Source organism: Rhinopithecus bieti, unplaced genomic scaffold, assembly GCF_001698545.2.
Source record: "Rhinopithecus bieti isolate Rb0 unplaced genomic scaffold, ASM169854v2 scaffold_39870, whole genome shotgun sequence".
NCBI classification, from domain to species: domain Eukaryota; kingdom Metazoa; phylum Chordata; class Mammalia; order Primates; family Cercopithecidae; genus Rhinopithecus; species Rhinopithecus bieti.
This window is the reverse complement of record NW_016817144.1, coordinates 2,981,772-2,998,297: the sequence shown is the minus strand read 5'-3', so window position 1 is coordinate 2,998,297 and position 16,526 is coordinate 2,981,772. Positions and strand designations below refer to the sequence as shown.

Genomic DNA, 16,526 nt, shown 5'->3' with positions numbered 1-16,526 from the left:
CCCATGTATTAGTCTCAGTGAACTCTTCTGGGGCTTAAATGTTACCCATCCATATGCCCACTCACTCATCCATCTATCTACTCATTCAACCATCCATCCATCCATCCATCCATCCATCCATCCATCCATCCGTCCGTCCATCCCTCTTTCCCTCCCTTTATCCATCCATCCCTCCATCTATCCATCCCACTATGGTGCTGAGTTTGTCATCCATCCATGCATCCATCCATCCATCCATCCATCCATCCATCCATCCATCTCTTCACTCATCCACTCACCATCCATCTACCACCGATTTACCCATTCATCCATGCATCCGTCTATCCATCCCATTATGGTGCTGAGTTTGCCATTCATCTGTCTGTCTATGCATCCATCCATCCATCCATCTGTCCATCCATTCATCTCTTCACCCATCCACTCACCATCCACCTACCACCCATTTATCTATCTGTCCATCCCTCCTTCCCTCCCTCCATCCATTCATACACCATTCCATCCCTCCATCTATCCATCTCACTATGGTGCTGGGGATGCCATTCATTTGTTTGTCCATCCATCCATCCATCCATCCATCCATCCATCCATCCATCCTTCCATCCCTCCATTCATCCATCTCACTATGGTGCCGGGATGCCATTCATCTGTCTGTCCATCCATCCGTACATCCACCCATCCATCCACCCATTTATTCACCCACCCACCATCCACCCACCACCCATTTACCTATTCATCCATCCATCCATCCACTCATCCCCCTCTCCTTCCCTCCTTCCTGCCACCCATCCCACTCTGGTGCTGGGAATGCCATTCATCTGTCTGGCCATCCATCCATCCATTTACTCACCCACCCATCCACCATCTACCTGCCACCCATTTACCTGTTCATCCATCCACTCGTCCATGCATCCCACTATGGTGCTGGGGATGCCAACCACCTGTCCATTTTTCCATCCACCTACCCACCCATCTACCCATTCTTCTCTCCATCCATCCTTCCATCTCACTATGTTAGGTGCTGGGGATACTGGGAGACAGAACAGCCCTCATGAAGCTCAACAGCTCACCTGGAGGGTTTACACCCACTCAAAACTTCCTGTGGGCTAGGCCACAAGTTCTTCTCAGCTCGATCTCACAATTGGCAGATTAACCGAGATCCACAGTTAACCAGAAACCAGAGACTCCCTGTAATGATCCTTATGTTGTTTTTATCCCGTTTAGCCTGGAATGGACAATGTGCTAGACTATGGCTTGGACCGAGTAACCAATCCGAATGAAGTCAAGGTAAACCAGGTATGTCTCTGCCGCATAGTGTGGGTAGGGCCTAGGTCGGATTCTGGGGCTGGGAAGGTGTCCACACATCTATTCATGTTTGTTAGGGCAACGATGTCTCCCCTTTGAGACTGCCAAAGAGAGGAGGACTGTGAGCTCTGTGGACTTGGGGCTGGAGGAGAAGTGGAACCATGGCAGGGTGCTGGGTAAGGAGAAATTATGATTGAAGACAGAGGTTGTACAGTGCAGGGAAGAGCTAATGGGATCTAGATGGCTGGTTTTCAAACTTTTCTGAGTCACTTCCCCCTTTGAAAATCTGACGAAAGTTATGAGCTCATTTCACTCAAAGATGCACAGACAGATGTTCTGTACACATTTTCAGCCAGTTCCTTGATCCTGAGGAGACTGTAGACCCCAGCCTCAAAACTCTTGAATCAGCTTTGGATTTAACCTTAATCCATGATAGGACCTGGAATCTAACACTTTCTTTCATATCCCAGTGGAGGGGAATCTTTGTAAAGATTCTCCAAGCAGGTTTCATTAAAAAAAAAAAAAAAAACACTTTCCTCAATAGGCCATCTTTCATGATGGATAACCAATGTCCTATGCGTATTTATTTATTTATAGAAATATAGTTCATAGGCCGGGCACGGTGGCTCACGCCTGTAATCCTAGCACTTTGGGAGGCCGAGGCGGGTGGATCATGAGTTCAGGAGATCGAGACCAGCCTGGCTAACATGGTGAAACCCTGTCTCTACTAAAAATACAAAAAATTAGCCGGTTGTGGTGGTGGGCGCCTGTAGTCCCAGCTACTCGGGAGGCTGAGGCAGGAGAATGGTGTGAACCCAGGAGGTGGAGCTTGCAGTGAGCCGAGATCACACCACTGCACTCCAGCCTGGGGGACAGAGCGAGACTCTGTCTCAAAAAAAAAGAAAAAAAAAAAAAGAAATACAGTTCATAAGCTATTGAACCCATGGCCCTATTGACATTTTGGGCCAGATAATTCTTTTTTTTTCTATTTATTTATTTAATTAATTTATCATTTGAGACAGGGTCTCACTCTGTTGCCCAGGCTGCAGTTCTGTGGCATGCTCACAGCTCACTGCACCCTTGACCTCCTGGGCTCAGGTGATCCTCCTGCCTCAGCCACCCAAGTAGCTAAGACCATGGGCACATGCCACGATGCTTGGCTAATTTTTAAAATTATCTGTAGAGACAGTGCCTTTCTATGTTGCCCAGGCTGGTCTTGAACTCCTGGGCTCAAGCAATCCTCCTGCCTTGGCCTCCCAAAGCACTGAGATTACAGGTGTGAGCCACTGTGCCTGGTTCAGATAGACAATTCTTTGGTGAAGTTGTCCTGTGCATTTTAGAATGTTTAGCAGCATCCCCGGCCTCTGCCCATGAGATGTGAGTACCTCCATTCCTCTCCCTGCCCACCTAACCCCCAGTCCTAACAGTCAAAAACGTCTCCAGACGTTGCCCAACGTACGCTGGGGAGGGAGTCAACATTGCTCTGGCTGAGAACCACTGATTCCAGTGAACCAGCCTAGATCCATTTAAACAGGTCTTAGATGGTTTCATTGCTTTCCGTCAAACATTGTCTTTAGGTAGCAAGGGTCATCATCTCTTTAGCCTCGGGTGTATCTATAGGGCTCTGCAGAGCCTTAAGGCATGAGTGGGGGCTTGTAGGGGTGTGCAGGGGAAGGAGGAGTGTGGAAGTGGGAGGGGAAAGAAAAAGGAGCCAGAAATGTTGGCAAGGCAGCTCTGGGACAGTGTTTGCTTTTGCTTCCTGGAGAGGGTCACCAGGGGAATCATTAGGTCCCTTTTCCACAAGCCGGAGAGACCCTTCCTTTGATACACACAGGGCGCAGTCAGCCTTAACTCCGCTGTTCCCAGGGCAGCCTTTCCTGTGTTCTCCTTGTCAGATAACAGATCACTGCTGAGGCCTTGTAGGCTTGGTTGCCATAGAAACAGAATCCTCGAGTAAAAGACTGAACCTGGGTGGAAGGTTTGCTTTTTTTTTTCTATGGCTAACTAGCAGCTCTGGAAACCTCTTTCCTGGGGAGGAAAGAGAGGGTGGAGGCAGAAAGCACATCACTCATTCTGACATAGGGAGTGGGGACCAAGGGGCACCCATCCGTGACCCAAGCCAGGATACTGCTCAGCTGTGTATCTGTGTGTGTGTGTGTGTGTGTGTGTGTGTGTGTGTTGGGGGTGTTAGGCAGGACCTTAACTTCATCCATTTGAGAGGGAAGCTAAGGAGCTGAGCTGCTCCATCCTGGATGTGACTTCCGAGGAGAGTGACCAGATTACTGTCTTTACTGGGGAGGCATCTTTGTGCCCCCTGGCCCTCAGAGCCCATTTCTTGCGGATGTGGATACTGGCAACACTCTCAGCCCAGAGCCCAGTGGGCAGGCTGGGTGTGCGACAGAGGGTGTCCTTGCCATGGTGGGGTGTGATACCGGCCATGTCTCCGCTGTTGCTTACCATTATCTTCTCTGTCTTTCTCTCTCTTTCTTCCCAGCTATCTTTTTCCCGTGCACTCTGGCTGCTGTGGAATAAAGTATTAAGAAGAATAAAGAACTGCAATTCTCATGCATGCAGAGCCCCTTCCAGCCCTCCCCTCAGCCAGCCCCAGCATGCTGTGGTTTATTTGTCTGCAACATTTCCCACTGTCTGCGAGTCCCCTGTGTTCCTGGGTTAATCTGCCCTGAGAGGAGAGGGTCGCCAAGAGCACGAAGCATCTCCGTGAAGACCTGGGAGTGCAGAGGCTTTGGATTTTTGTCTCACTTCAGAGAACTCTCGGTGCCTGAGCTGGTTTGAAGAGAGGTCATTTTGAGAAGGAATTAATCCTTCTTTCTTTTTTTCTTTTGTATTTTTTTTTTTTTTGAGATGGAGTTTCGCCCTGTCGCCCAGCCTGGAGTGCAGTGGCACAATCTCGGCTCACTGTAAGCTCTGCCTCCCGGGTTCACGCCATTCTCCTGCCTCAGCCTCCCGAGTAGCGGGGACGACAGGTGCCCGCCACTACGCCTGGGCTAATATTAGTTTGTATTTTTATAGGTAGAGACGGGGTTTCAGGCGTGTTAGCAGGATGGTCTCGATCTCCTGCCTCAGTGATCCACCGCCCTTGGCCTCTTCCAGTGTTGGGATTGGAAGGTCTTGAGCCACCCGTGCCGGCGTTTTCTATTCTTTTTTTTTTTTTTTTGAGACAAGAGTCCCAATCTGTCAGCTCCAGGCAGTGAGTGCAGTGGCGCGATCTCGGGCTCACTGGCACCCTCCGGCCTCCTGGGTTTAAGTACATTCCTGTGCCTGCAAGCCTCCAGAGAAAGGCGCGAATTACAGGTGTGGTTCACCACGCCCAGCCATTTTTTCATGTTTTTACTAGAGACCAAGGGTTCTCATGTTGTCCAGGCTGGTCCGAACTCCTGAGCGCTCAGGGTGAGCCACGCGACCTTTGGCCTCCCAAAGTGCTGAGATTGCACAGGTGTGAGCACTGCGTCCAGCCATCAGTCCTTCGTTTAAAGCTTTCTATTTTAGGTTGCGGGGGGTTACATTTCAGGTAAATTCGCAGATGTCACAGGGGTTTGGTGCTACGATTATTTTGTCACTCAGGGCAAGATAGCATAGTGACATCATAAGGTACTTTCCATCCTCTCCCTCCCTCCCCCACCCTCCACCCGCGGCCTGGTGTCTGTTTGTCTCGGCACTTCCTTTGTGTCCTGTTACTCAATGTTTAGCTCCACTTAGTAAGTGAGAACATGGGGAACATGTGGTATTTGGTTTTCTGTTCCTGCGTTAGTTTGCTTAGGATAATGGTATCTAGCTCCATCCATGTTGCTACAAAGAACAAGATCTCTTTTTTTTTTATGGCTGCATGGTATTCCACAGTGTATATGTACCACATTTTCTTTATCCAGTCTACCAATGATGGGCATTTAGGTTGGTTCCATGTCTTTGCAATTGTGAATAGTGCTGCAGTGAACATAGGCATGCATATGTCTTTATGATGGAATGAGTTATATTCCTTTGGGTATATACCTAGTAATGGGATTGCTGGGTCAAATGGTAATTCTGTTTTAAGTTCTTTGAGAAATCATCACACTGCTTTCTACAATGGCTGAACTAATTTCATTCCTACCAGCAGCTTCCTTTTCTCCTTGCCAGCATCTGTTATTTTTTGACTTTTTAATAATAGCCATTCTGACTGGTGTGAGATGGTATCTCATTGTGGTTTTGATTTGCATTTCGAGAATGAGTAAATTCTTGAGAAGATGTATCTGTTTTCCCCAAATAGAGGGAAGTAACCGTCAACCATAAGGAGGAAGCTCATTAGGTTGGCAGGTGTCTCGTGCCCTGGGTAGCCCACTCCTGCTGGCTGATGGCCGCTGGGAGGGACTGGCCAGGGGCCAGGACCACACTCTAGAAGGGAGTCCTCTTTCAGCTTCAATACCTTAAGGCATATGGAGCCTCCAAGTCCTCCACCCCAGAAGGTGATGGGGGCAGGGGCTGCTCATGGCAGGGTCACTGCTATCATTTAGGGATGAGGGCAGTGCCGGGTGCTGAAGAGACCCTTGACATAGGCCTGAGTCCCAACTCTGCCACTTCCGGTCCACGTGATCTTGGGTGAGCTCCTTCTTGAGGCACAGTCTCAGTTTCCTCGTCTCTAATAGGGGAAGCATGCTAGTTCCTTCCTCAGAGGATTAAGTGGGATCACTTATGTGTAGTGTCTAGAATGCTAATCAACACGTAGAGACACTCCACACACAGCTGGTATTATTCTAAATGTTGTCATGCTGTGAGAGAGAATTTGTGGGACTTGTAGACCTCAGACTCCATGTTAGGGTGCTGTACCTAGCCAGTTTCCTCTTCTACCTCTTCACCTTCTCATACTTCTCCCCTGGTTGGAGGTGGAAGGAGGGGTTACATGCCACTTTCAATCTCTCTGCCTACTCCAATAAGCAGCTGCTCAGAACCTCAGTCTACACTGGCGAGTATACAGATCTTTCGGTAAAAGGCAGAAATACGGCCTGGCAGTATAAACTACTGTGCTCTGCAGAGGTGCTCAGCCTGCAGCCCTCAGTGAGCAACACCCCCTTCCCACACCATATGCTCCCACCAATAGGGGACAAACTGCTTTCTTCTTGTGGCTTCTGTGTGACCATGGCTGGCTGAGGGAAGGGAAGGGGCTGATGTTTGCTGACAGCTCCCTGCGTGCCAGGCACGGAACAGAGTGCGTCACCCCTTGTCACGGCTCAGCTAAGACTCGCTACTGTGTTATGAGGTAGACGGCCACGTTGACCTGTTTCACATTTGAGAAACCAGGTCGAGAGAGAGGCTGGCTCCCCCAGGACACACAGCTGAGAAGTTGTGAAGCCAGGATCTGAACCTCAGCTGATGGCCGCCAGAGCCCACTCCACATCCTGCCTGACGTTTTCTAATGTCTTTATTGTGGCTTTAGAAGTTTTTCTGGATTTCCTGAAATCCATTAACAGAGGTAATGTCAGTTTCCTTTTTCTTTCTTTTTTTTTTTTTTGAGACGGAGTCTTCCTCTGTCACCCGGGCTGGAGTGCAGTGGCCGGATCTCAGCTCACCACAAGCTTCGCCTCCCGGGTTTATGCCATTCTCCTGCCTCAGCCTCTCAAGTAGCTGGGATTACAGGCGCCCACCACCTTGCCCGGCTAGTTTTTGTATTTTTTAGTGGAGACAGGGTTTCACCGTGTTAGCCAGGATGATCTCGATCTCCTGACCTCATGATCCGCCCGTCTCGGCCTCTCAAAGTGCTGGGATTACAGGCTTGAGCCACCGCGCCCGGCCCTCAGTTTCCTTTTTCACATGAAGAAAACAAAGTAGAGAGACACAGCCGTTTGCCCAAGGTGACCCAGCCAGGATTCAGTTATGTGTTTCCAATTCTGTAGCTCATGTACCTCCCTGATGCCACCACTGCTCCCCTCTCCATCTGGCAAGGCCTACATCCTGCACCTAGGGCCAGCTTCATGGGCAGGGGGCTTGTACAGCCGCCCAAGACCCCACCCTCAGAAGAACCCTTGTTTGGTTTAATGTTCTGTTACCCTCTCAGAATTCTTCACACTTTTTTTTCTGAACAGTAAACCTGCATTTTTATTTTGCATTGAGCCTTGTAAACTGTAAGCAGTTCTACCTCTACCGATGAGGTCGTACCTGGCTGGATGGCTATTTACTTCGCATGATCACAATCTTGAATCCAAGACTCCTTAGACAGCTGCACCCCCTTATTTTTTTTTAAAAAATCTATCTATCTATCTATCTATCTATCTATCTATCTATCTATCTATCTATGGCTGGATGGCTATTTACTTTGCATGATCACAATCTTGAATCCAAGACTCCTTAGACAGCTGCACCCCCTTATTTTTTTTAAAAATCTATCATCTATCTATCTATCTATCTATCTATCTATCTATCTACCTACCTACCTACCTACCTACCTATCTATTTTGAGACAGTCTTGCTCTGTTGCCCAGTCTGGAGTGTAGTGGCACAATCTCGGATCACCACAACCTCCACCTCCTGGTTTCAAACGATTTTTGTGCCTTAGCCTACTGAGCAGCTGGGATTACAGACGTGTGTCACCATGCACAGCTAATTTTTATTTTTAGTAGAGACAAGGTTTTGCCTTTTTGGCCAGGCTGGTCTCAAAATCCTGGCCTCGGGTGATTCGCCTGCCTTGGCCTCTCAGAGTGCTAGGATTACAGATGTAAGCCACCATGCCTGGCCTTTATTTATTTATTTTGAGACCAGATTATAAGACTGGCTAATTTTTGTATTTTTAGTAGAGACGGGGTTTCACCATGTTGTCCAGGCTGGTCTTGAACTCCTGGGCTCAAGTGATCCACCTGGCTTGGCCTCCCATAGTGCTGGGATTACAACAGGTATGAACCACTACGCCCAGCCCCATCTCTTTTCTTGCCTGCTTTGCCTTAACCACTTGTGTTTCTGGATCTCCCGGTTTCTGAATTTAGATCCCCTCTCTGCTCTCAAAGCCAGTGCTGCCCGATTCCTCACGGTTCTCCCCATCTCGCCTTTGGCTCCGTGGCTTTCTCGGCCCCTCACCTGTGTTTCTCTGCAGAGACCTGCCCGGCTACCCAATCCCAAGGTCCTTGCTTATTTCTCTCCTGCACTCCTGCCGGTGGCCTGACCCCTCCTGCCCTGTGATAATTGTCTGCAGCCTCCATCCCGGGTTCCCCTGTCAGCCGGCCCAGAGCTATGTAAACAGCAAGTCTAGATGTGTCCCTATGTGGGCAACTCTGCAAGGGAAAAATAAGAAGTTGTTAGAATGCTAAGAATCCAGAGATTCCTCAGGTGGAATCTTCCTCCTGTAGCAAAGTGTGTCGCTGAGATGAGGCATAAAGAAGTGGCTTCGCTCCAGGAGGGCTGGCAGCTGAGAAAGGAGGAAAGTTGTGTGTAAATGCCAGGCTGGAAAAAAAAACCCTTATTTCTTATTTTATCATGAGGTGGTTTTCTTTGAATTGCTTAGAATTGTGTGTACGCTTTTTTTTGTAACGACTTCACTTTAACATAATGTTTCTTATTGCCTTCAGCTAAGATATAATAATATTGATAGTAGTTTTGCAAGACTTAGCAAATAAAAATACAGGATTCCCAGTTATGTTTGAATTTCAGATAAGCAATGAATATCTTTTTCACATAAGTAGGTCCCAAATATTGCCTGTGAATCCTGCATTGTATCTTATGATGAGGGCTAAAATTGTGGCATGCACGTACTCAGTGGTGGTGTAGTAACTCTAATGAGTAGGCTCTGTGTGTGGGTCTCTGTTATGTGCCAGGCACCTTATGTCTGTTATCTCATTTAGTCCCTCTTTTTTTCTTTTTTTTGAGACGGAGTCTTGCTCTGTCGCCCAGGCTGGAGTGCAGTGGCTGGATCTCAGCTCACTGCAAGCTCCGCCTCCCGGGTTCACGCCATTCTCCTGCCTCAGCCTCCCATGTAGCTGGGACTACAGGTGCCTGCCACCTTGCCCGGCTAGTTTTTTTTTTTTTTGTATTTTTTTTAGTAGAGACGTGGTTTCACCGTGTTAGCCAGGATGGTCTCAATCTCCTGACCTCGTGATCCCACTGTCTTGGCCTCCCAAAGTGCTAGGATTACAGGCTTGAGCCACCGCGCCCGGCCAAGTCCCTCTTTTTTTCTATTCTCCTTTTACAAATGAGAAGTTAGAGGCTCTGAAATGCTGAGCAACTCGTCCAAGGTCATAGCCAGGAAGTGGTAGGACTAGGATTTTAACCTTTGTCTGACCCCCAAAGCCCATATACTTCTATTTCTTTCCTTCCTTCCTTCCTTTTTCTCTCTTTCCTTCCCTCCTTCATTCCCTCCCTCCGCTCTCTCCCTTTTCTTTCTTTCCTTCCTTCCTTCCTTCCTTCCTTCCTTCCTTCCTTCCTTCCTTCCTCCCTTCCTCCCTTCCTCCCTTCCTCCCTTCCTCCCTTCCTCCCTTCCTCCCTTTCTCCCTTCCTTCTCTCTGTCTCTCTCTCTCTCTTTCTTTCTTTTTTGAGACAAGGTCTTGTTCAGTCACCCATGCTCCAGTGCGGTTGTGTCATCCTAGCTCACTGCCACCTCAAACTCCTGGGCTCAAGCAATCCTCTGGCCTCAGCCTCCAGCAGTTGCTGGGACCACAGGCATGTATCACCATCCATCCTCTTTCCTGAATCTCTTCTCCACCACTCCCTCCAAATCAAATTGTCTCTTCACCTTTTAGAGAAGTTCAAGACTGTTTTCCCTCACTGTCCCCTCCCTGCACGCACTCCTAGAAGAGCAGAGATCCCTGTATGTCAACCTAGAGGAAGCAGATCCCATGGACGGCTAATATTTCCAGGTTCATAATTTATTGTACAAATTGAATTATCACATGACAAGTTGACATGAGCTTCTCCAGGCATGAGAACTTAACGGAGGAGGCACAGACAGTTTAGAATCCATTATGTTGCTTTCACAACTGGAGTTTTTTTAGACTTGACTTGGAGTGAAAGGTCATCAAAGCAATGCCTACATATGTGGCCAGTACACAGCTCATTCTACTGGTGAGGATCTAAGAGTTGAAATGTATTTTACTGCCTGGAATTGGGCATCATTTTCTGGACCTGCCATGATTTCAATCTAGCCAAAGCCACACATTCCGCAGCCACTGTCCTTCAACATACGCAACCTGGACAGCTATTTTTAAAGCTAGAAATACAAGCTAAAATTCATGTGGACAATCCAAGGTAGAGGTGGGAAAGTCTCACCTTCCACCAAATCCTATTAATGGAGAGCAGGCTGCAGTTCCATTCCCAGAAGGTAACTGGTAATTCTGGGAATCAGAAAACAAAATAGCAAACTACAGCACAGAGGCAGAGCCCTAGGAAGATAATAAAATCAAATGAAGCGAACAGGAGTATACAAATTGTAAACCCCTGAAGACTGAGATAATGGCCCTAGAAGCCAGTATATTAGGCCAAAGGAAGACCCCCTAGAGGCAGAATGGAAATGAGCATGGCAGAAAGTCCTGCAAATACAGCTCCCTGCAGGGTCCAGAGAACACCAGGCAGCCAGGGTGCGTCCACTCAGGAGCCCTGTGCCCCCAGGTTCTGGCTGCAGGACAGTGGCTGACAGGCAGAAAGCTTGATGCTGGGGTCTGGACTCCTTGGAGGTGCTTAAGACACTGGCTGCTGAGTATGGGCCTAGCATGATTCTGGTCTTCACCATCATGAGCGTTAAGGACAGAGTGTTTCTGGTACTTGTGTTTGTCTTGTGTTAGGCTCTAATTCACTTTTGCTTTACATTTTGTTTATTTATTTATTTATTATGAGATGGAGTTTCGCTCTATCGCCCAGGCTGGAGTGCAGTAGCATGATCTCGTCTCACTGCAGCCTTCACTTCCTGGGTTCAAGCCATTCTCCTGCATCATTCCCGCCTCCACCACCACACCCCGCACCCCCCCGCCCACTGCCAAGTAACTGGGATTACAGGTGTGCACCACCATGCCCGGCTAATTTTTGTATTTTCAGTAAAGATGGGGGGCTCACCATGTTGGCCAGGCTGACCTTAGGTGATCTGCCTGCCTCAGCTTCCCAAAGTGCTGGGGTTACAGGCGTGAACCGCTGTACCCGGCCTTGTTTACATTTTAAATTAAGTGACTGGACAGAGTCATTCCATCCTGTAGCACTCTCAGCTTCAGGGCAAGGAAGGAATGGGAAGAGAGCAGGCTAGGAGGAGAAAGTGAACAGGATCAACTAGTTTGTGTTTCTCAACAATCACTCTTCAGCTTTGCAAGGGGAGGAGCTGGATATGAATCCTGGCCCATCCAATTACTGACCAGGAGGTTTTGAGAAGGTTACCCACAACCTCTCAGAAGCTTTGTTTCCTCTGCTAAAAATGAGTATAATAAAATCTCCTTACCTTAAGCTTTGTAAAGACTCAAAGAAGTGTAAATTGCTTCGCAGTAGTTGCTAGGCAGTTATCATTATGTAAAAGTACAGCTCCCGCTTTGAGCAGAGGGCATGGACCAGTAGATGCTATTCTGAATAACCCACTCCAGCAAGGCTCCAACAGAAGGAAGTAATTATGCAGTATTAGATTTGAATGTAAGTCCACTCTGGCCCCAGGGTCCTTTTCTACCTGAAATGTGCATCTTCTAAAACAGTGCCTTATGTTGGAGGAGAATGGAATCAAATAAGTATAGTTGCCAACGCATTTGGATCATTTGGGGAGTGCTTTCAATTTTTTAGCGGAAAAAAATGCTATTAAGCTTAGAAAATGTCCCCATTATTCTAGGCCCCCAAGCACACTGAAGTCATCATTTATTACATATTTACAGAGCATCTACTCTGCGTCGGACATTGTGCTAGGGAAGATAGACATGGCCCCCTGCCCTTAATGGTGTTTTCATATTGGTTCATACATTAAACAAAGAGTTACACAAATAAGGATAATATTCAACTGGTGATCAGTGCTATGAAGGAGGAAGTCAGGATGTATAAGAGCCTAAAACATAAAGAACTACATGAGCCTTACCTTTCTGAGATAACTCTTCCTAATCCCTTATGCAGGAAAAAGATTTCTTGTGAAAAGCAATGATAGAAAAGCAATCCAGGGAAGCAAAATGAAACCCAGCCTGAGTTAGAAAGGAGAGACGAGTATATCACATTCTAGATTGGACTCTCCTTTACTCCTTTTCAATGGGCTCATGGGCCAGTGTTTATTTTGCTGACTGGCTCAAAGGAAGTAGTGTCCTCCTCAGACTTATGACTCTTTCCCAAGTGAAGACTTAGGGGCATTAAGCAGCATGGATATTAGCAAGGCAGGAGTTAAGAGGCTCTGCGTGAGGCCGGGCAAAGTGGCTCACGCCTGTAATCCCAACACTTTGGGAAGCCAAGGCAGGCAGATCATGAGGTCAAGAGATTGAAACGATCCTGGCCAACATGGTAAAACCCCATCTCTACTAAAAATACAAAAATTAGCTGGGCGTGGTGGTGCGTGCCTGTAGTCCCAGCTACTTGGGAGGCTGAGGCAGGAGAATCACTTGAACCTGGGAGGTGGAGGTTGCAGTGAGCTGAGATCACACCACTGCACTCCAGCCTGGCAACAGAGCAAGACTCTTGTCTCAACAACAACAACAACAAACAAACAAACAAAAACAGCAACAACAAAAAAGAGGCTCCTCTTGAAGTGTAAGAGTCAGTACCAACCAGCGTCTGGACACAACCAAACCCAGGAGAACTGAGGCTGGGATCACCACCTTGCCCAACCTCCAAGAGTTACGTGGAGCAGAAAAGCAGCACAGAGGCAGCACAGCCCACTGCAACTGCAGATCTATGTATTTTAGCCAGAGATAGATCTGAATGGCTTCCAGGATCTTCTAAGAGCCTGAACATGAAGCCCCTCTTGGAGCTGTGCACGCAGTGCATGCTGGCCTCAAGCCTTTCCATTATGTGCTTTATTTTTGGTAACATTGGTTTATTTTTCAACTTATATTATTGGTCAAATTGTTATGACTCTTTGAGGAATGCATCTCACCATGCTTCAGAGCTCTCCCCGTAACAAAAGAAACCAACACCCAAGCTCTGTGCTAGTTTTTCTGTCTCCTCTCTCTCTCTCTCTTTTTTCTTTTTTGAGACAAGGTCTTGCACTGTTACTCAGGCTAGAATGCAGTGGCATGATCATGGCTCACTGCAGTATCAACCTCCCAGGATCAGGTGACCCTCTCACCTCAGCCTCCCAAGTAGCTGAGACTGCAGGTGCACGCTACCATGCCTGGCTAATTTTTTGTACTTTTAGTAAAGACAGGCTTTTGTCATGTTGCTCGGGCTAGTCTCGAACTCCTGGGCTCAAGCGATCCTCCCTCCTCAGCCTCCCAAAGTGCTGGGATTACAGGCTTGAGCCACCACTCCTGGCCTTCCCCATTTTCTTTTAATCCATATCTCAGATGGGAATCTTTATCTCTCACTCTACAGATCATTCTGTAGGCACTATGCTAAATTGGCACCAATCCCAAACTTAGTCCTTAATTCATCTTGGCCTTTAGGCAAGCAAAGTTACAGTGCTAAGTTATGCTCCTTCGCTTGCCAAATCTCTTAGTTGGTATTTATTCCACAGGGTTTACATAGAATAGAATGGAGGCAGTAGAAACGGGGAAATCCTACCTTTTAAGAAAGAAAAAATGGGCATTTTCTCATGGGGAAGGATTTTATTTTCAAATGGGTGTTTGAGCTGTAATGATTTCATGACATCTGTTTAATGGTTTTGTTTCTTTGTTTTACAGAAACAAACAGTCATTGCTGTCAAAAAAGAGGTAATTAGTCTTCCACTTCCAGTGAAGAATGGTTTTAAATCTTCTGACAGATTATATGTACTTTGCTTTACCCTCTGTGGTTGGTAATGAAATGAAAACCATGTGCTGTGTTCAAACAATTATTTCCAAATTCATGGATGGCACAGAGTGATGAAGCATCTTTTGTAAGCTCTGGCTGGGTCTGAAAAACCCCTCAAAGGCACAGAGCTGAGGGGTGGCCAGAGAGGACTGTGGAACCAATGCTGCAGGCTGCAGAGACTCTGCATCCCCAACGTGGCCCCTGTGCCTATCATTACAGGGCCAGAATGTACCCAAGGTGGCAAACTGCCTGTTTTGGCAAATCTTATGTCTGGGGCCCAAGACAGAGTCCTGGGAAGCACTGGGCATTGAGGTGGGATGTGCGGTTAGCTATCTGAACATGGAAGAAGGTGGTTGAGGAGGGGATAACTTGCTTTGGCCAATGCTGCAGAATCAGGAAGTTTAAGGATGTCACCTGTGGTGGGGACCACTCTCTGCTTCTGTCAGTCAGAGGCACGTGAGGGAAAAGTCAAGTATTTGTCCCCGTGTCTCAGTTAAATGCTCCTTACAACTTTTTTTTTTTTTCTGCTGATGCTTTTTCCCAGACTAATACATAATGGCTGAAGGAGGCCACTGATTTGAAGTCTGTGGTCATCTGTCCACTGTGGGCCTGACCCACTGGTACTGAGGGGACTGGCTTTGGGCATGGGGTGTGGCTGTGGGTAAATGGCTTCTGGGTTTGGAGGCTGTGTGTAGTGACACTGAAGGGGTGGGGGGTTGAACATCTTCTAACAACTGTGTCTCTTCCAGATCATGTATTACCAACAGGCCTTGATGAGGTCCACAGTGAAGTCTTCCGTGTCCCTGGGAGGGTATGTCCCTGATTTGTTGATCTTGCTAAAGTCTGAGCAATAGGTAAGACAAGAGGAGAACTTCTGTTTTAAGGCAAACTCAACAGGTCCTGGGCTGATGGACTGAAGATTCAGCAGAACTGTGAGGGACAAAACCAGTCTATTGGGGGCTTAGTTCCTAGTTCATCTCTCAGAATAAGCCTCCGGGTCTCATCTTGGGTTAGGCAAAATCAAGGGTAGGTGAGATTCTAGAAAAGACTGTTATGTTTCTTGGAATCCACTAATGTGTGGATGGGGAAGTTGGAAAGGGTTGGAAGTCTGTGGACTGAAGACCCTGTGAGGATCCAAGATAGCCTGGGTTCCTATCATTACCCGTTCCAATTCATCAGGGGTGTGTGAGTCATGTTTACTGGTTCCATGTGCTACTAAATGTCCGTCGTTCATCTCTGATTTAAAATCCCATTAAGATAAATTACACATCTATGTTTGATTTGTTGAACTTTCTGGCTACCTTGACCCAGCCCCCCAATAGGACATCATCTAGGAGACAAGAAAGAGCTGAGTGCCACTTCCCATATGCAAGCAGTTATTCCTTTAAAATGCGGAATTTATTTTAGGACCATATTGCTAACTCTGGGATTTTCCTGCACACATGAAAATAAACTTGGCTTATTCCTGGGAGGCACGATGTGACTAATCATGTATTCTGACTGTGTAAGACTCAAGTCATGGTACTAATCGGGACTGAAGATGCTGTGTTTTGTTTAGTGCCTTCCTTCAATATGGTTAAGGGTTGGGCTCTTGTAAAAATTTTTTACGTCTCCCTATGTCCCCAGTTTGCAAAAATGCCACCTGCCTGAGATAATATGTCCTGACCCCACCCACATTTCAGTGACTCTGCTGCTACTGAGCCCTGATCCCAGCTGAGGAGGGCACCTGTGTACTCAGGGGCATTCACTTTGGGTTATAATAATCATCATTGTTCTATGATAAACACAAAACCATTTACTTCCATGTTCCATAAACCCAGTTTCATGAAACCAAACAGAAAGAAAATGGAAGGAGACCCAAGGATATTTCTTAGACACCCTTTCAATTTTTATTTGTCTCCGGCCCTCATTACCATAATTTTGACATCATTAGTGTTTTGACCTGTGAACCAGTTCTTTTTCTTTTGTTTTTGTTTTTGTTTCTGTTATTTGCCTCCAGCTTCTCCGCTGGTAAAGGTCTGGGCCAGGTGAGGTGGTGTGCACCTGGTAAAGGTCTGGGCCAGGTGAGGTGGTGTGCACCTGGTAAAGGTCTGGGCCTGGTGTGCACTGGTAAAGGTTTGGGCCAGGTGAGGTGGTGTACGCCTGTAATCCCAGCACTTTGGGAAGCTGAGGCAGGTGGATCACGTGAGGCCAGGAGTTCAAGACCAGCCTGGTCAAAATGGTGAAACCCCGTCCCTACTAAAAATATACAAATTAGCCGGGCATGGTGGTGTGCGCCCGTAGTCCCAGCTACTCGGGAGGCTGAGGCACAAGAATTGCTTGAACCCAGGAGGAGGAGGCTGCAGTGAGCTGAGAGAGTG

At 47.4% G+C, this 16,526-nt stretch overlaps 1 protein-coding gene across 4 annotated transcripts in view; it reads left to right on the top strand.

Annotated features, from left to right (window-relative positions):
* Positions 1–16,526, top strand: part of RGS9 (regulator of G protein signaling 9) — a 107,364-nt gene that overhangs the window by 54,418 nt on the left and 36,420 nt on the right. For 3 of the 4 annotated variants that reach the window (XM_017855855.1, XM_017855856.1, XM_017855853.1), the window contains 3 exons: positions 1,222–1,293; positions 14,058–14,087; positions 14,916–14,977. In XM_017855855.1, the coding sequence (XP_017711344.1) occupies positions 1,222–1,293; positions 14,058–14,087; positions 14,916–14,977 (164 nt within the window). The remainder of the gene's footprint in view (positions 1–1,221; positions 1,294–14,057; positions 14,088–14,915; positions 14,978–16,526) is intronic. The other variant, XM_017855854.1, reaches the window with a different exon arrangement.